This window comes from Colletotrichum gloeosporioides, assembly GCF_011800055.1.
Source record: "Colletotrichum gloeosporioides strain Lc1 chromosome Unknown consensus_28, whole genome shotgun sequence".
Lineage (NCBI taxonomy): Eukaryota > Fungi > Ascomycota > Sordariomycetes > Glomerellales > Glomerellaceae > Colletotrichum > Colletotrichum gloeosporioides.
In genome coordinates this window covers 194,468-213,895 of record NW_025544673.1, presented here as the reverse complement: position 1 = coordinate 213,895, position 19,428 = coordinate 194,468, and the positions used below count along the sequence as shown (strand labels likewise).

The following is a 19,428-nucleotide window of genomic DNA, read 5'->3' as shown; positions in this document are numbered from 1 at the left end:
AGGCAAATGAGCAGTCGGACGTGGGTGAAGGTAACGATAAGGACCCCTCACGATGGTGAGCGGAGGTGCGCCAGGGCACCACGACACGACAGGCATGTTGTGCCTCACCGCCATGGCGGCACGGAGTCTAATAGTTGGAGGGTGCTGCGCATGGAGTTGCAGTTGCAGTTGCATTTTCGAGACGGGCTCTCTGCAAAGCCGTAGGTAGGCCGGGTGAACTGGAATCGCGGCCCACTGCAGATGGGATGGAGACTAGGATTCGACGATTCGACAGAAGTTCTCCCTGTCGCCCCAGCATCCCCGACCTCGCTTGTTTCGATCTGGGCCTCAAGCCCCTTTCACAATGCATATGCAGGACTCCACGGACTGTGTCTAGACAGGCTGGAGTGCAGAACGAGGATGCTGACAACGCAGTCTAGCCTGCAGAGACAGCGGAGTAACCTGGCTAGTGCTCTGCTTCGTGGGAGAGGTGGTTGATGAGTACAGGCGAACTGCAGCACGATGCAGGCAAAGGTAGGAGTAAAAAGCCCCACCGAGGACAGAATGACATCATAGCTCCGAGTCTTTGATTTCTACAATTCCCCGCTGTCCAACCAAATGGCACATGCTCAAAGCACCTTTCCGATGTGGGAAATCATGGGTAAATTTTCAAAGTGTTAGTGCCTTGACTGTTGTGCGCATCATGGACGACCAGGCTCCCGAGGGCTACACTACATGCACATTGCTACCGGCATCAATGTTCGTTTGGCTTTTGCAACTTAGTCGCATCTCTTGCTTTTTTGCTCACTCAGCCAACTCAAGCAGGGGGCTGGGAATACCTACCGTCCTCGGCAACATTGTGTCGTCAGCCCCATGTCGATGGTTCAGCGCAGTTTGGATGCGGCCGGGGGCTTGGCTGTTCGCCGGGGCTGGAATGTTCTGTTCGCTCGACTTTCGGACGGATGTATCACCTCGCCTCCCGATCCCCTGCAGAGAGAGACGGAGGGGCCGCAGTCCGAAGTATCGAAATTCTGCACCAGCTAGTAGCTGCGTACCGGATCGAAAACAGTTTTGTCTTTTCGATTGTCTCTGATGCTTATCTGTAGGAAAACAGAAAGTAGGTCGAGAACACGTCCATTCCTGTTCCCGGGGGCGACATTGGAGGGAACGGCCTGCCGATCAGCAGCGGCTCTGCGAAACTCGGCGAGCGGGAAGAGAGAGGCTGAGAGGGCTGGAGGCTCTCGTCCGAGTGGCAGTCTGCCACTTCATCGACCCGGCCGATTTGTCAGGAACACTGCCGGCCGCTTCCCGTGATGGTGGGAGCGTGGCTGCGCTCCCGTTCATCCACCGACAAAAGACCAGAGTCTTCCAGTCATCCCAGTCAGCCATCGCCGCGCTAAAGCCCCCGATTGGGCATGGTTTGGAAAAAATCAAAAAGAAAGCCAGATGCTACGGGCCCTGTAAGACGCCGTCATCGTAGTAGCATGCCCAGTCTGCGGTACGCCCGTTGCGCCGCCGTCCGCGATGGCGTGCCATTTCTCTTTAGCATCCCGGAAGCGGCTTCTGGCCTGGCTTTCTCTTCGCCAGGCCGCCCATGCTCGTTGTCCTCATGCAGCATGGCGCGCCGTGACGTGCCCACCGTGTCCGCGGGGGAACACGATGGTGGAATCTACTCTTAGCCCGTCATCGTGGAGGATGGATGGGCTGTGCGCGCTTTATCGCCGCTACCGCTCGCGGGTCGGTCGAGAGTTCGGCGACATCGTGTGGGCATTGACTTCTATAAAGTCGGACACCATCCCGTTGAAACCTGTTCGTGACAACTCTATTCGTTAGCATTGGACTTCTCTGAAAACACGAGACTATAAAGCTTGAAGACGACTAACCATTACCAACCTACACTCATCGACTCTCTCAAACACACCTATACACCACCGCCAATATGCCTATCGCACTTACTCCCCCCGAAGCCATGGTTGTCGCCAACGGTGGTCTCCCTCCTACTGAGAACAAGAAGCGCAAGATCATCTGCTTCTCAGGTACGAACGATCGACAACCCCGACGTGGGTCCTCGCCACGCCGCTAACAGCGATCTAGACTTTGATGGAACCATCTTCATGCAGGACACCGGCCACATCCTCTTCGACAACCACGGCTGCGGTTCCAAGCAGCGCGAGGTCCTCGACGAGCAGATCAAGACCGGCGAACGGTCGTTCCGCGACGTCTCTGAGGAGATGTGGGGTTCCCTCAACGTTCCCTTCGACGATGGCTTCGAGGTGATGGAGAAGACCCTTGAGATCGATCCCGCTTTCCAAGAGTTCCACAAGTTCTGCATCAGCAACTCCATCCCCTTCAACGTCATCTCCGCCGGACTGAAGCCCATTTTGAGAAGGGTTCTCGATACCTTCCTCGGCGAGGAGGAGTCCGCTCACATCGACATCGTCGCCAACGAGGCTGAGATCACTGAGGACGGTACCGCTTGGAAGCCAATCTGGCTTCACGATAACGAGCTCGGCCACGACAAGGCCCTCTCCATGGGAGTGGCCCGCAAGGAGGCTGAGATGGAGTGTGAAGACGGCAGCATCCCCCTCATCGTCTTCATCGGCGACGGCGTCTCGGACTTGCCCGCCGCGCGCCAGGCTGACGTCCTTTTCGCCCGCAGGGGTCTGAGATTGGAGGAGTACTGCGTCGAGAACGACATCTCCTACATCCCCTTCGATACCTTCGCCGACATCCAGAAGGAGATTGAGCGAATCAGGGAGGAGGACGAGAAGAAGACCGGCGGCAAGGGTATGCCCGCGGCCTTCAACCCCCGTGCCAACATGTGGCGCCGCATGTCCAGCAAGTCTGCCATCCCTCGCATGGTCGCCATGTCGCCTGCGGAGGAGAAGATGTTCCTGTGGCCCAACGTCTTCAGCGTCATGTCTCCCAGTATCGAGAAGACCATGGTCGCTCCTGTTTTGGCCTAGGCTGCCAGATATGCTTTGGATTTGGGAATTTCATGGGCGTTCATGTAAACGATGGAATGCATAGCGAGCGATTTGATGGGATTCGGTTGGGCTGGCGCTTGGTTGGCACAGGTTGGACATTATACTAAATCAGAAGATGGTTATACAGATTTAGGTTAGAGGCAGGAAAAAAGATAATTCACTACACATTACCCAAATACCAGCTTGCGGTCGTGAATCGTGACTAGTAAATCTTTGAAATGTTTAAGCTGTGCGCAGCCAACGGCTGCATGATTTCTTCTCATTCATGTCTTTACACTTTTGTCGTTTCCAGGGAACCCCGTTACTACGGGCTGGCCCCCAATTCTGTCAATGGCATCCGCGGAAGGAGAAAAGTCTTTGCCGCTCATCCGCCTAGGCGCCGGCCTCGGGTTCGTATTCTGCCAGCCAAGAATCGGTTTACCTCACACAGATTAGATCGCGACCCGGGTACGCCGCCCGTACGGGCTCCCACGCTGCCCCTTTGTTTCAGCTCGCAGTTGACAGCAAACGGCCGCCAACAGTTTTGGGTGGGAAAATGTGGGAATGATCATCGTATCGCTCCACAACGAACAAGGTGTTGATGAGTTCGTCCCGTCTCTGACATCTCTTCAAAAACGGAAAAAAAAAAAAAAAAACCTCAGTTCTGTTGGATGACAATGCAGAGTCCCAGGTTTCAGGGGAAACAATATAAAAACGCAGGATCAGGACCAGGGACCGGGGTGTTGTAAAACCTCTTGGGATCTGGGCAGAGATCTAATCGGGAGCCACTCCGAAATCCCAAGATCCAATATCCCCGAATAGGTTTCCCAATGCGGTCGACTTGCATGGGCACTCTGCCCTCTCCTGTCCATCTCGGGGTTTACGCTTATGTGAAGTAGGCAGCTGTTGCCGGTGTTCTCAGCCGCAAGGGGGGCTCTGTCAAATCTAAAGGCGACAGAGGGGCATCTGATGTACATTAAAACGTGGGGAACGACAGCGGTTAACAACGATATGCTTCAAACAACGCCAAGACCACCTGAATGCCTTCCCTTCTGCATCGGGGAAGCGCCCTGCTGGGAATGCCCTAACCAACCCACCTGTCAAGACAGGGATGTACAGATCATCAACCTCCTACGAGATGTCAAAGTCAGATAGACTCACATTTAAAGCCATACGTATCGTTCATCCTGTCATGCCGGTTTCGTCGTTAACTTTCTTTCACCATCTCATTCAAATTTAGCAACCTACGTCCGCTGGAGAGGAACGTAGCAGCTTTTTTCTACTTCTTCTTCTTCGCGGTCTTCACCTTCGTTTCTTGAACAAGACCCGTCACTCGTTACAACTTACCCAAGTCAAAGATGTACCACTCATCGTCTCTCCTCCTGGCCACCGCCGGCCTGGCGAGCGCCTTTACGAACACAAAGGTCGACTTCTTCATGCGCAAGAACATCGACCCCATCGTCATCCCGGGCCAGTACAAGAGCCACATGCACAGCTTCTTCGGAAGCGATGCCGTGAACGTCAACCTGAGCACCACGGCGGAACTCCAGCAGGGCTGCGCCACGGCCCAGAACCCCAACGACCTGTCTGTTTACTGTAAGTGCCCCATCCCCATGAAATATGCTCAACGAGTTTGAGGAGTTGGCCACTTACACCAAGAACAGGGATCCCGACTCTCTACCACGCCGAGGGCGACAAGCGCACCCCCATCGAGCCCGTCGCCTTCACGGCCTACTACAACTTCGACAAGGACCCGGCCGAGGTCGCGATCCCGCCCAACTTCAACGTCGTCGCCGGCAACGCCCAGGCCAAGACCGTGGACGACCTCGTCGAGGGCTCCGACGTCGCCTGGCTCTGCCAGAACCAGGACTTCGACGCCGGCGGCAAGAAGAACTCGGACTTCCCGCAGAGCACCTGCTCCACCTCGCTCCAGTCGGTCCTCTGGTTCCCGGACTGCGTCGACACGACCACGCTCAAGAGCGCGTACTCTAACAAGGGCACCTGCGCCGACGGCATGAAGCGCATGCCCCAGCTGCGCTTCAGCATCCGCTACGACACCAAGAAGGCCATCCCCGACGGCTGGAAGGGCGCGCCGCCCCTGGAGCTCGCGTGCGGGCCGAGCCACTGCTTCCACGGCGAATTCATCAACGGCTGGCTCGAGGAGGCGGCCCAGACCATGGTCACCGCGCTGACGGAGAAGAGGAAGTGGCAGGCCGTCGACGGGCCGAACGGCAAGGCCAAGGCGGGCTCCAAGTGCAAGGACAAGGCGACCGATGCGGACCCCAACAACGGCACGAACGATTACGCGGAGAGCGTCAAGCAGATGGCCAAGAGGAGGGTCAGCATGAAGAAGAGGATGGCTATGTAAGATGGAGGAGATGAGAATTGTATGGTGAGAGTGGTGAAAGTCGAGAATTGTTCATGCGTATCTTGGAGACGCTTCTTGTACAAAGTTTTAGACAGTTGTCAGTATCTATGTTGTGTTGAACACATCAGTCGTGAGAATGTTGAAGTGACTTTGACGGTCGATATTGTGAAGGCAGGCGCTTGCCGATGGAATTTGAGCTGCGCTTGCCAGTATCTCTGGCCCGTTGCTGCATCTTATGGTAGCCCCAGGTCGCAGCCCATACAAGGATGCTCCTGCTCCTTTGCTCTCAACCGGCGAGAAGAACAAGATGGCCCAGTGGTCAGGTCAGCGCAATCGCAGCGCCCTGGTGATCCATTATCTGATCGTTGGAGTTTAAGAGTTCAAGCGGATTCTTTTGACATTTGAATTTTTTTTTTGGTTTGTGCACCCTCCCCGTTTTCTTTGTTTTACCCTTTTCTGCGACTGTTTTTTTTCCTCTCCCAAGCATGCTCTGAACCACAGTGCAAAGATTCCATGAAAAATCTTCAGCATCGCAGAACTTACGCTTTTCCCATGCGTATCTCTTCCCCTTCCTCGGAAACCTCGCTTGATGATTTGGATGTTGATTTTGGTGATGCCTACTTGCCAATTATGCTTATCCAATGCCTTCAAAGTACACTCAAGAAAAAAGCAGCAACTGGTGATGGCCAAGACAACAATGGCGGCAGAGATGATAACGGAGTCTACAGGATATGTAACAGTCGTAGCATCGTAGATGCAGGGGATCCGCAAGTGATGACACTGAGAAAGGCAAGAAGTGAGATGCTGGCCGAGAGCATTCACGAAAAGAAGAATCATCTCGGGAAAGGGGTTATCTGAGCTCTACCTTCTTGGGACTCCGGGCGTCAATGTTCGGGAAGCTGAAGCTGGAGCTGAAGGGCCTAGTGCCAGCAACTATGCCATCGTATCCACATGCCGATACAAATGCCAAGGGGCTGTCTCTTCAGGTCCCCAGCACCTACGTGCGGCATGTCTACCGCAGCTCCTCACGGCTAACATCTACTGCGCTACTTAGTTGAGTTTTGGCTAAGTATTGCGCAGAAAAGTACAAATCAAGAAAGATTGTATGGCAACAGAACTCAATGATAGGCCAACGTCTGAATCCTAAACATGCCTATCATCATCCGTACCCGCGGGTGATAGCCCCTCAAAACCCAAGAATTGAAAAGTGTACCAGTCTTATGAAGTACCCAGAGCTCGACCGCGGCTGAGGCCACCTTTACGACAGTAATGTGTGAAAGCATCGTTGGAAGACAAATACATATGGTGGAGGAGTGGCTGTTCAATCTACAACAGAATGACCGCGCAAATGGCACTACCAATGCGAGCTTTCGTTCACTGGCCCATCAAAGAAGCCAGTACTTTCTGACGCTTGTAGCCGGCTGACTTTACGCACCAATCGGATTTGCCTTGGCATGACCCAAGGGGCGAGACATCAGTTGACACGGAAAAGTTCTGGTAAGTTATGGTAGATCCAGAAAGGTGATGGGTTCAGAGTCAAGACGGAAGAAGGATAAAGTGCTTGGCATCTCAAGTCTGGGGAGACTCAAAGACGAGATCGGGTAAACTCACCCGGAAGAGGAACTCTGCGTCTGTTTTCCCTTGGACTCGTGCCTAAAGGGGCGTCGATTTGGAACTTGATCGCTCAAGAGTTGCGTGAACAGAGATACCCCTACAACCTCACTCATAGCTAGACACACTTAGCTAGATTCCTCGGCCGAGAGGTATCACAACTCGGATCGTCGACTGTGTCGTGACGAGAGACAATGTACAGGGCTCACAACTGCACTTAGAGAAATCCTTGGGTGTCTCGTGTCAAGCTGTACACATCGCTGACCGAGCCTCCAGGTTGTTTCATCATGTATTCGCAGATATCATCCCAAGGAGTTGGATTAGCCACACCAAAGCCGGGACGAGCCGACGCGGCCGTTGTTTGACCCGTGATATTGACAAAGTCTCCCGCTGGTTTGACCGTTGGAGCGGGCGCCAGCAGGATAGTCATCGTATCAAGGAGCGTTTGGTACCGAAAACAGCACAGCCAAGACCGTCCACGAGACGTCATGCTTCGTAACCGGTTGCCAACATTGGTAGCCCGAGGATGAGTTTTGAGACTTAGATCAAGCGGCCAACTAGAGCAGTTTGACCTCATCAAAGCCATGCCAACGTTGGAGCGCTGAGCCAGAGGTGGTACAAGGGGCCTCGACCCACGCCAAGCGCGAAAGTTAGCAAAGCATCATACTTCAGACGAAATGGGATGGAGCAAGGCAATGAACCAATGCACGTTGAGACTGTGGCAGCCCAGACAGTTCGGAGTCGGGGTGCTCGGGAGCGTCCATAGCTCCACGGGGCGGATATCCGGCCGAAGCTTGGAAGCTTGGCCCTTGCCCGTCGCAGCTGTTTGGTCTCGACAGCCGTGGTCCTAATCAAGTTTGGTGAGGTTTTGCGTCATAAATGGAGCCCTGGGCTGAACCGGCGACAGCCACAAGGACCACCAGACGGGGCCTGGGATTTCTCTGGATCTGGTTGCTGCTGCCGCTGGCTGACCCCGTGGTGGTGGACGGGCGGGTATGTGCATTGGATAACAGGGCTGATGTTCTTGGATTACACGCAGAGGAGGAATGAATGACGGGTCTCGCTTTGCCTTGTAGGAGGCCTCGTGGAATGCTTGGCTTGATTAAGTTGGGGGTCTCGTTTGTCTCGAAATGGCTGGCAATTCGGCAGCATGGAGCGGAGGCGGGTCGACCGTGGCTGTTTGGCGCCGCCGCGTACCGCGTACGGGGGGACGGATCGAGGGAGTGGTAGGTCAAAGGCGAGTGGCATTGCAGGCTGCAGACTGCAGAAACAAGGCCGATCCTTCGTGATTCGGATGGACGTCGAGTTTGATGGTTTGTTTCATTTCGCTGCTCATCGGCATCAGCACCAGCCCGTCCGCCACGCCGTATTGGGCTGCGTTGGGTCCAATTGAATTGGATGATTTCGGCTGAGCTCAGGAGTGATTGTCGGATGGATTTGATTTGGGTTGGCATTGGAACAGCACCGCGAGGCAGCAGTCAGCAATCAGCATTTTAGCCATCAGGGAATGGATGCATCGAGGTAAGGTAGGCGCCAATAGTCGTGGCGGCGAAGCTTGGATCGCCGGGGCATCGCCGGCGGCCCGTGCCCCTTGGGAAGGTGACGGGAAGGTACCTGCTGTACGCGGTTCAACTTGGGCCTTCCCAAGGTTTCGTGTCCGATACGTCGGATTACCTCAGCTTTCTTTTGGATAACCACCTAGGTACTTAGGCAGTGTTTGTGTGCAACCCCCACCAGCCTGTCTCAACCCTCAAAAGGATGCTGCTGATTGACCACCGCCGCGCCACGTCGTTTACCTTGGGTTGCTGTTCGTCGCCCTGCGCTGCCCCAGGCAAACTTTGGGGCAACACCCGCAGATCAGAGGGAACGCGCACAAGGAACGTCAGGGAGCAGCAGGGTGAGTCCACAAAGCTGCTCACGGGTCTGTACCGGGCGAGTTCAGAGAGCTGAGCCAGGATGGGGGTGTTTTGATGACGAGGCCCGCCCGTGCCAAGATGGGGACCAATTGGCAGGACCAGACGTCGCATTTTATTCTCGACTGTCTGACTGGTCCCTGATGTGCCTGAGGGTGAGGTGAGGTGAGGTTCAGATGGCACGAGCCGCCTCTCTCGGCCCTTGCTATTGTGAGATACCAGTTGTCCGCCTAGAGATCGACCAAGACTCTTGGGAGAAGGCTTGGAAGCATCCAAAGGCATCCGCGAGGGCTTGGCGAAAGGAGCCTCCAGTCCCAGTCCACCACCACATCCAGACCTCAGGATGTGGGATGTGGACGCTCCCTTGCTCAGTGGTACGGATAGGGCAGAGACGGATGCACGGCAAGCAGATGGGGAAGGCGGCTGTGGGATGAATATGTTGTGCGGCGCTGCAGGTGCAGTTGCAGCCGACGAGGGGCGTCGCCGGGGGACTGGATTCGTGGAGATGGAGGGGAGAAGAGGGGGGAAGCCAAGTCCTCATCCGGGCCATGCCTTTTTTGAAATTGAGGGACTAAAGCCACAAGTAGGACGAAGTTTGAACATTGCGAGAGAGGTCGGGGGAGGCGGGACTTTTGCAAGAGACTCCATTACCGAGAGACGGAGAGAGAGACGGATGAACATCGCCGGGTGGTTGAGTGATTTGATGAATGCATGTGAGGTTTGGATGCTGACCGTCCGGCCATGTTGGCAAGATGCAAGGGAGAATCGGGTGACAGCCGTTGATGGGGCGGGAACTCAGGGGGATGGGCGGCAATATGAGCGATCCATGTGAAGAACAGGCGAAGATGAGGGGGAGCTGGGCTCTCAACCAGGCCTGCGACATCTTGACATGGGCTCTGACCCGGCCCTTGATCGAAACCATTGACCTGTCTTGGTGCCGCCTGAAGACATGTGGATCAAGAAGTCGAGGACCCCCCATCGAGATTCGGACAGTATTGACGCGGGATTCGGGGGTTAGTAAATGGTTGAAGCGATGCCAGGCCGAGGCCACGACTGGTCAAGAACTATCTTTGTTGGGGGCACCGGGCCGACTAACTCGACTAAGGAGGTATTTTGTACATGGTATTTCGAGATGCGCGATAACACGTCCAGAGACGAGCCACCAACCCGGAGGAGCCAACCAACGGAGGGGGCGGGCACGCGACCGAGGAGCGGGACGGCTACGGATACAGGGAAGAGCCCAAGAGGAAGGTCGACGAACGCGAGGGAAGAGTTGAAGAGGCAGAGAGGCACGAGGAAATAGCGAAGGATTTCGGAAGGGGAATGGAAGCGTCGACGGGGCGTGATGGGGGCACAGGACGGGGCTGAACAGGGAGCAGCATCTAATTAAGGACACGGTTTAATAGGACGGACAAATAAGCAGCTGGTCGATGGTCAGGACGGGCAGCCGAGGGCAGGCAGGGAGGTGCGGGTTGCGGTACTTTGATGCGCGTTTGAACAAGCAGCGGCGACAGACTTTGATCGGGCTTTTGCACGAGTCCGAGCAGCCATCTTTGGTCGATGTTAGGTGCTCATAGACATACAAGGACATGCTGGTAGACAGAGAGAACAGAATGGCGGTGGGAGATGCAATGCATGCAAATGCAGCTGAGAAACAAGACACTGATTCTGATGCGCGTATAGACAGTAGACACCGACAGCAACACGCCACTGGCCACCGTTGCTGATGCAGCAGTGGGTGAGTGGGTGGTGGTGCAAGTGTGAGAGACAGACTGAGGGTGCCTGGTCGAGGGACTCAAAGCAGCATTCTGCCGCGGTTTCTGGTTTCTGTTTCCAGCCGTTTCCAGCTTTCCTCGGGCTTCAGCTTCAGCTTCAGCTCCAGCTGCCTTCCCTGCTGCCCGCTGCTCCCAAAACCTGGCGAATCCACCGCACGGCACCGCTGGGCATCGCAATCCGAAGCACCCGCGCGCAACCGCGACACTAACGGCCACCCGACCGGCAGACCATACGCATCTGGGACGAATACGCAGTAGGTCTGCCCGAATACTTCAGACGACCAGCTGCTATCCGTGAGGTACCTCGCTTTGCCGCGAGAAGCCCACCAAACCACAAGTTCCCATGTACAGCTACCACCGCAAGTCAGAAACAGAATACCCGCGGTGGTGGCTTCAACACACGCATCAGATATGTCCATTACTGTGTAAATCCAGACACCACAACACGCTATTTGCAGGTGTCTGAACAAAGTACCTTGCTCTCCTCTGGCTGGCGGGATTTTCTGTCCATTGCTTGCTTGCTTGCCCGCCTGCTTTGCTTGCTTGCTGGCTCTCTGTGCCGGGGCGAGGCGGTCTGCAACACTGACGGCGTGCCAGCTCTTATCCCACCCGCTGCTACTGCTGCTGCTCCTGCTGCTACTGCTACTGCTACTGCTGCAGCCATTCCCATTCCCCTCCGCTGCAAGCTCCATTCTCAGTCTTCCTTGCCATCTCTCTCTCCCGAGTCCCGACCTTTCCCTGGGCTGTCTGTCTCACGCGTCTTCCTCTCCTTTTTGCTTCTTGTTCACATTATTCGTACTACTCTTAGTTTGCTCCTACATTCCAACCGAGCATGGCGGTGGTGCCAAGTTGACGTGCATCCAAGCCACATAATTAATCCGTACACCTGCTCACCTCTTGTTGTCGTTCTCGGCCCTCTTATTACTCGGACAGCATCTCCCAGGGGCCTCTCGGAGCTTTGCCACCTCTTTCTGTTTCTTCAATTCCTCCCCCTTTCCCTATCGAATATCCCTTTTGACTGCCCGAACTCTGTCACTGCCACTGCGACTTCTCAGAGACGTTGGTGTTGCAGCATTCGAGATCCAATTCTATCCCGTACTCCCTACGGATACCCTTCTCCAACCGAGTCGAGTCGAGTCGCCGTAATTTGGACGAGTACTTGCTCCATCCGCTAAATCCCCCCGGATATCTTACACCCGCCGTCACGACCGTTTCGCGTTCTTGTCGTTCGCCGTCGCCAATCCGCCTAGAAGACCAACGAGCTATTCGACGTTGACTGGAAGACATTATTGCATTGGTGGAGGAAGACGAATCGCGTTGAGACGGAGCATCGCAGTCGCGGAGAGATATCCTGATCAGCAACCAACAACGAGACAGTACTTCGGAAACCCTGTCTCGTGCAGCTGGCTAGCAACCTTCTGGCTGTCTGCTCTGCATTGTCCCTTGCGGAATACGGCCACGTTCCATCGCCTCAGCTCCAACGCGCGCGCGCCTGTTCGCTGGTGATTTGCTGTACACCACCACACCATCACCGACGTACAGCTAGCTACAGCCTCCAGGTTACAGCTGCCTTGCCCTGCCCTGCTCTGCCTAGGCGAAAAGGAGGCATTCAGGCAGACGTCAACAACAGCTGCTAGAGACCCACGTCGGAGGATTGTCCTGTCGGATTGTGACAATTGGATGCTAGGCGCTGGAGCCAAAATACGCAAGGTACCGCAAGTACCTCTTTTTGGCTTCCTAATTGCGTACCTAGGCTTCCCAGCTTCGGTTCCCAGCGCGCTCCGCATTGCATCTCCTACGTCACCCCGCCCCCCAAACTGGCCGCCGCCCTGCCTGTGAGTGGTGTCTGGACCGTCACCGTCACACGTCGTGTGCTGCGCCCTCAAACGCTGTGCTTGGCAACCGCAACTCTTTTTAGGGGCCGCTCCCCGACCCGTCGCCCGCCATGGTCCGCATCATCCCTGGACGACTCAAGTCCAGCTCTTCCCTCCGCCATAGCCGCAGTAGTAGCCCAACTCGTAACAACAGCAATAGCAGCACCAGCAGCAACGGCAAGATGGGAGAATTGAGCCCAAAAGACAATGGCTTGACCTTGAAGGTCGTCATTATGAAGGTAGGCAATCCACCACTGCTGCCCCGCCATCCCCTCGCCTTCAGCCCGCTTGCGCACCCGGTGCCGCGGTCTTGTCAAACTACGCAGCGCCCAAATGCTAACGATTGATCGCATTCCAGGCCCGAAACCTCGCTGCCAAGGACAGAAGCGGCACATCCGATCCGGTACGATCTCTCAATTGCCGTCCTGTACCCTCTGAAGCAACTTCTCTAACACGTCTGCCTGCAGTTTCTCGTTGTCACCCTCGGTGACGCCAAAGTCACGACGCACGAAGTTCCCAAGACCCTGAACCCCGAGTGGAACGTTATCGAAGAGCTGCCCGTCAACAACACCCAGAGCCTCATCCTCGACGTAATATGCTGGGACAAGGATCGCTTCGGCAAGGACTACCTGGGCGAATTCGACCTCGCTCTGGAGGAGATCTTTGCCGATGAGCAGAACGAGCAGCCCCCGAGATGGTACCCTCTGAAGAGCAAGAAGCCCGGCAAGAAGACGAGCGTTGTCTCTGGTGAGGTCATGCTGCAGTTTACCCTTTTCGACCAGTCCAACACGGCCGCAACCCGCGAGCAAGTCTTCGAGAAGTTTTACTCCCTCGTCAGCCAAGTGCCCGCTGGTTCTAGACAAATCACGCCCACCATGACGCCACTGATCCAGCCGATCAAGAACATGCGCGTGCGCAGCGGCACCACGCCCTCGCCCCCGCTATCGCGAAATGCTACCGACGACCAGGAAGAGGAGGACGATGATGATCTCGATATCGAAGATGATACCCCCGAAGACGAAGATCCGAGCAAGCCAGAGGCCGCTGAGAAGCGCAAGCGCCGCCTCAGGATCAAGGGACTGAAGAAAAAGAGAAGAGACCACGCGTACGAATTCAATAACAGTGGAAGTGACGTAGTCGGCATAATCTACCTCGAAGTCCTGAACATCACCGATCTCCCTCCCGAGCCCAACTCCACCCGAACCACATTCGATATGGACCCGTTTGTTGTTGCGTCCCTCGGCAAGAAGACGTACCGAACAAAACGAGTGCGACACAACCTGAATCCCGTCTTCAACGAAAAGATGATTTTCCAAGTCCAAGGCCATGAGCAGCAATACTCATTTGCCTTCACTGTCATGGACCATGACAAGTACTCTGGAAATGACTTCATCGCCGACTGTAACTTGGCCGTCAGAGAGCTGATCGACAAGGCTCCGAAGGCTGACCCGGAGACTGGCCTCTATGACGTCCCCGAACCTGCCGAGTTCGTTGCCCCCCAGCAGCGCCGCTTCAAGAAGCTCGCAATGTCGCGCACATCTTCGTCTCAGAGCCTGAGCAAAGTAGTGCGGCCGTCTCTGTCCAAGAACCCTAGTAGCACTTCCGGTGCGCCCGGAGGAAGCCAGTCTGGAACTGTGACGCCCACGCCTGCCGCTCAGCCTGGAGGTCTGAATCCCGAATTCTTGTCGCCCGAACAAGCTCTCGCTGGCGCCGGAGCTCAGACTGCGGAAGCCCAGCAGTCTGAAGAAGTAGACTTCCATGACTTCAGCATTCCCTTGAAGATGAAGGACGCCAAGAAGTGGGAAGACAAGCATAACCCAGTCCTGTACATCCGCGCGAAGTACGTCCCCTACCCTGCTCTTCGTCAGCAGTTCTGGCGATCCATGCTCAAGCAGTACGACACGGACGAGAGTGGTCGTATCAGCAAGATCGAGTTGACGACAATGCTCGACACTCTGGGTTCCACGCTGCATGAGTCGACAATCGATGGTTTCTTCAAGCGCTTTCCCCATAGGGAAGAAGGCGAGGAGGTTGGAGATTTGACGATGGACGAGGCCGTGCTATGCTTGGAGGACCAATTAGAAGCCAAGAGCAAGCCCGTCACTGTGACGCAGAAGATGAAAGGCATGGTGCCAGATGCCGACAAGGTCAAAAATCTTCTCTCAGGTCCAGGACATGCCCAGCCGGGCCTTTCGACAGAGGCTTCAAGTTCCTCTGATGGTACTCTCAACGTACCGGAACTGAGCACTCCGGGCGAGGAGGGCGACCTCCTTGACAAGGACGATCTGGCCGAGGATCGTTCTGGCGAGGAGCATGTGGTCGAGATCAGAGAATGTCCTATCTGCCACCAACCGCGCTTGAACAAGCGCAAGGATACCGACATCATCACACACATTGCTACATGCGCCAGCCAGGATTGGCGACAGGTGAACAATCTCGTAATGGGCGGTTTTGTCACCGCCAGTCAGGCCCAACGCAAGTGGTACTCCAAGGTCATCACTAAGATATCTTATGGCGGATACAAGCTTGGAGCCAACTCGGCAAACATCTTGGTCCAGGACCGCATCACGGGCCAGATCAACGAGGAGAAGATGAGCGTTTACGTGAGACTTGGAATTCGCCTCCTGTACAAAGGACTCAAGTCTAGTAACATGGAAACCAAGAGGAGTAAGCAGGCCCCGTTGCCCAACCCGGATATTCTTCTAACGTCACCCTAGTTCGTAAGATGCTCAAGAGCATGAGTATCAAGCAAGGCAAGAAGTTTGACGATCCGGCCTCCAAGGCTGAGATTCCCAAGTTCATCGAATTTCACCGTCTCGATATGTCGGAGGTTCTTCTGCCGCTGGAAGAGTTCAAGAACTTTAACGAGTTCTTCTACCGAGCTCTGAAGCCCGATGCTCGTCCATGCTCTGGTGCCGAGCGTCCCGATGTCACCGTTTCTCCCGCCGATTGTCGTAGCGTCGTGTTCAATAGTGTGAACCAGGCCACCAACGTCTGGATCAAGGGTCGCGAGTTCTCGATCAAACGCCTTCTTGGCGACGCGTACCCTGAGGATGTCAAGCGCTTCGAGAACGGAGCACTCGGCATTTTCCGACTGGCGCCGCAAGATTACCACCGTTTCCACATTCCTGTTGACGGTATCTTGGACAAGCCGAAGACCATTGCCGGAGAATACTACACCGTCAACCCGATGGCTATTCGCTCAGCCCTTGACGTGTACGGAGAGAACGTCAGAGTCCTTTGCCCAATCGATAGTCCTGTGCACGGCCGTGTCATGGTCATCTGTGTCGGCGCCATGATGGTTGGCAGCACCGTCATTACCCGCAAGGAGGGCGAGCAGGTAAAGCGAGCTGAGGAGCTAGGTTACTTCAAGTTTGGCGGTAGCACTATCGTATTGTTGTTCGAGCCTGGCAAGATGGTCTTCGACGATGACCTGGTGGACAACTCGAACACCGCCCTCGAGACTTTGGTTAGTTGGCGGGATGGTATATACCTGTAAATCTTTGACTGACAGCATTTCTAGGTTCGTGCTGGCATGTCTGTGGGACATGCGCCCGGCACACCGCAATGGGCGCCAGACATGCGCAAAGACGAGAAGGACATCACCGAGGCAGACAAAAAGGACGCCAAGCGACGCATCGGTGGCAGCCTCACCGGAGAAGAGTCGTCCAGCGGCGATGAAACTCCCGGCAACGGGACCGACATCAACACGCATGCTGCGTCCGCCATGTGACGCGTCCGTTTCCTCGACCGTGCCGAACTTGCATAGGCCCCATTGGGCAGGATAGACGGATACAACAACAGCTAGACGACAAAAACTCGGTGTTTGGGGGTTTGATGGTTTCTTAGTCTTCGCGTTACCCGCGATGGGCATTTATTTCTTCCTTTCATCTTCACAACGCCGGTGGCCTTCAACAGACACGCACATCATCGACAAAATACGACAGAAGCATAGCGACAGTATGGACCATTGTATAGGGAATAGGACGTGGGAGGTGTTTGTTAGGCCCCGTGAAGTCGGGGGCGATGGCTTCAAGCGTACAGAAAACAGGGGAGACGGAGAGTGGTGCGGGGAGGGCCTTGCTTGGCGAGGTGGGGGATCAGCAATGTAGCTCGCTCGCTTGGAATGAATGCAGCAACATGTTAGTTTTCTGGTAAAGAAAAGGGCCCTAGTGGCTCTTGAGTCTCGGTGTGATGGTGACTTGTGTGCCCAATCGTTTGACGCGAGGTGGTTGAAAGAGGAAGGACAGCTGCAGCGAGGCTCTCGATGGGCTCATGTTCCCACTCGTTTAGGTGGGAAGATGTGATTGTGACAAGTAGGTGCATTTGAGGGGGCAGCCAAGTCGAGCCATGTGTCATTATGTCCGATTTGCGCATTCTCAGCTGGCATGCATTGTCGCAAAAGTATCCTGACATTGAATTATTGGCAATTCATCTCGAATCGAGGGTCTCGGTGATTAGGGGGGCTCATAGATCAATCAACCCGCAAAAGGGGCGCGAAAAGGACAGGACCACGCGGTACAGTTGCGTCGAAATTCTATTCTTAGGGCCTCTTCAGCAAGCAACGAGGAATGCACCGATCTGGTCTCGAGACGCCCAAGGAGGATGCTGGTTTGGAGTGCATGGCGAGGTTGCCGTGAGCCGACATGGGGATGCTTGGCTTGGGCGAAGATGCGAGATCAGAGTCTGGTGAGTATGGTGTGCGCAGGTTGGACGGAGACGGACGAGTTTGGGTGTGGACGGCGTGGACGGTGATGGCGAGGGTGGTGCATGTGGAGGGGTCGGAGGAGATGGGGCCGGCGGGATGCACTTGGGGTTTTCATCTCAATCTTGGTGTGTGCTGCGTACGCGCGGAAGTTTTTGCTCTCATCTTTTGAGAATTCTGACGGGGTAACTTTAAGCAAAAAGCAGAAAAATCTGAGCATAGTTACATTTAAGAGCAACCAGCTCCTCATTCATCGCTACACTGAACCCTAAAATATTCTAGAAAAATCCCCCCTTTCGGGATCCCGTGCCAGGGGGTTTAATAGCATTCTCCGTCGCAAGCTGGGATACTCCCTCCCCCGTCTTCCGGACTTGGACGGCGGGGCGGGGGACCTAAAGGGGGTGGATGAGGGATCCATCGGAGGACGGCGGCGGTGACGGAGAAGGCGACGGCGATGGCGACCGGGAAGGTGGAGGACTCTGCGGCTGTGTGCATGCGGCATTTCGCAGCTCTGCTCGGGAAGCCTTGCTTCAAGGGTGGACGTGATGGGACCTGTTGTGCCTGTCCGGTACTCGATTTGGGGGGAGGGCGCTTCTCATATGTGACGATCTTGCGTCACAGGTGGAGCTCATGAACGGCTTCCTGGATGTTTGGCTACGAGTCGAGAAGAAGAGTCGGTGGACTTGATGGGGGAACTTGGCACTTGTGGACCATTCACGTGTGGACAGCATTCACGGCAGAGCAAACGGTAAATGGTAATTTGCTTTTTGAACTTGAAAAAATCGTGTTGGGTATCCTATTCGTAGAGCGCCCTTGCTTAGATCTGCCAAAGGGGAAAATTGAAAAGAAAAAAAAAATACAATAAAAGTAAGTTCAACAACCAAAAAGGATGATTCGATGGGCAGCAAAGGCTTCAGACGATGTCGTAGCTCTGCATGCCCCTCGAACGATTCACCCCCGCCAATGATACAATGGGAGGGGCAACCAGCAGCATCCCCTGCGTAAGGTTGGTTGTAAGTGAGAAGGAAAAGTGGACTTGATGCGATGATCATGCTTCGACCCTCATGGCGTGCTAAGGCCGCTCGCTGCCGTTCGATCCCCAAAATGCTTCCTCCCGTTTGCTTCCCGGAAAACCGATGATGATTTTTTTTGATCTGAGCTGTGAATTTGTTGCGCCGCGACTCCGGTGATCTTCGTTCCCTGTGTACTCCTTCCTCCAATGCGGCTCGGGTCGTTGGGTGATTTTGCGGTTGTGTAACGTCGTTGCTGATCACGAGCGGGATGTGACTGAAACGGCGCGTGGCGGCTGGTCGCGTGACGGGGTTGTGAAGTGTGACGGGGTTGTGAAGTGTGTCGGGGTGAAGATCGTAACACCATGCGCCGTGCCCGACCCGATGCGTAAAGCCGTAAATGCGTGTTGGTGATTCCGTTGTTGTACGACGCTGGTTGCAGTGACACGGACGTATGTTGTGGTAGTTTATAAGTGTGTAGTTGATGAGGGTAAACTTGGCATCTTCGCCTGTAACGAGGCGGAGCTCCCCTCGGCGCTGAAGAGCCTCACAGCTCATTTATTTGGGGCCACGCCACGAGGAGTTCGATGGAGATCTTGACATGGGCACGCCAGCGTCGCTGCGGTCGCTGTCCATGGAGCGCTTCTCCGGAGAAGGGCTTCGAGGGAAGTAGGAGGTCATGTTGGGTGCCTGAACGCCGGGAGAGGGCATGTTGGAGGGCGAGGGACGGGTTTCGCGCCAGGAGGCGTAGATCTGCTTGCACAGATGTGCAGACATGGTGTAGGTGGGCGACATTGTGAAGGTGTGGTTTGTAGTAGAGTTGTCGGGGTTGTGTTTGGTGGTTGTAGAACAGGCTCTCAGAGATGAACTAGAGAGGCCAGTCGGTCGTGGCTTTGTATAAGAGAGTCGAGTGAGGCTGAGCTTCAGAAGCAAGGTGGGATGAGCTTGGTGGTGGAGTAGCAAACACGCGTCTTTGGGAGCAGTCGTGTTAATGGGCTGTTTGTCTTTGAGACGAGAGTGATATTATTAGAATCCTTGGAGGTTCGAATGGGAAACAGAATGACGGTAGGTGAGTTACGAGGGGGGCAGAAGTGCTGGTTATATTTGGGGGAGAAGACAAAAAGGCCAGGCAACCAGACGAACAGCACCAGGGGTATTCTTTTTGCTGCTTTCCCCCCTCCGAGCACCCCCGGCCAGATCTACAGATACATTGGTACAACAGTGGCT

The 19,428-nt window shown here is 55.1% G+C and overlaps 4 protein-coding genes across 4 annotated transcripts; 3 read left to right on the top strand and 1 right to left on the bottom strand.

Moving 5' to 3' along the window:
- Positions 1-1,918: 1,918 nt before the first annotated feature.
- GCG54_00011966 (Pdp3-interacting factor 1) lies at positions 1,919-2,945 on the top strand (the record flags this gene model as incomplete). Its single annotated transcript, XM_045411854.1, has 2 exons — positions 1,919-2,015; positions 2,074-2,945. 2 exons carry the CDS (start codon positions 1,919-1,921, stop codon positions 2,943-2,945), a joined length of 969 nt encoding a protein of 322 aa, XP_045266727.1.
- A 1,358-nt stretch (positions 2,946-4,303) lies between these two features.
- Positions 4,304-5,313, top strand: GCG54_00011965 (uncharacterized protein; the record flags this gene model as incomplete). The annotated part of the gene is made up of 2 exons (XM_045411853.1): positions 4,304-4,541; positions 4,610-5,313. 2 exons carry the CDS (start codon positions 4,304-4,306, stop codon positions 5,311-5,313), a joined length of 942 nt encoding a protein of 313 aa, XP_045266726.1.
- Positions 5,314-12,557: 7,244 nt separating this feature from the next.
- Positions 12,558-16,219, top strand: GCG54_00011964 (Phosphatidylserine decarboxylase proenzyme 2; the record flags this gene model as incomplete). The annotated part of the gene is made up of 5 exons (XM_045411852.1): positions 12,558-12,725; positions 12,845-12,889; positions 12,954-15,153; positions 15,204-15,955; positions 16,010-16,219. 5 exons carry the CDS (start codon positions 12,558-12,560, stop codon positions 16,217-16,219), a joined length of 3,375 nt encoding a protein of 1,124 aa, XP_045266725.1.
- Positions 16,220-18,759: 2,540 nt separating this feature from the next.
- On the bottom strand, positions 18,760-18,996 carry GCG54_00011963 (uncharacterized protein; the record flags this gene model as incomplete). Its single annotated transcript, XM_045411851.1, has 1 exon — positions 18,760-18,996. One exon carries the CDS (start codon positions 18,994-18,996, stop codon positions 18,760-18,762), a length of 237 nt encoding a protein of 78 aa, XP_045266724.1.
- Between the last annotated feature and the right edge of the window lie 432 nt (positions 18,997-19,428).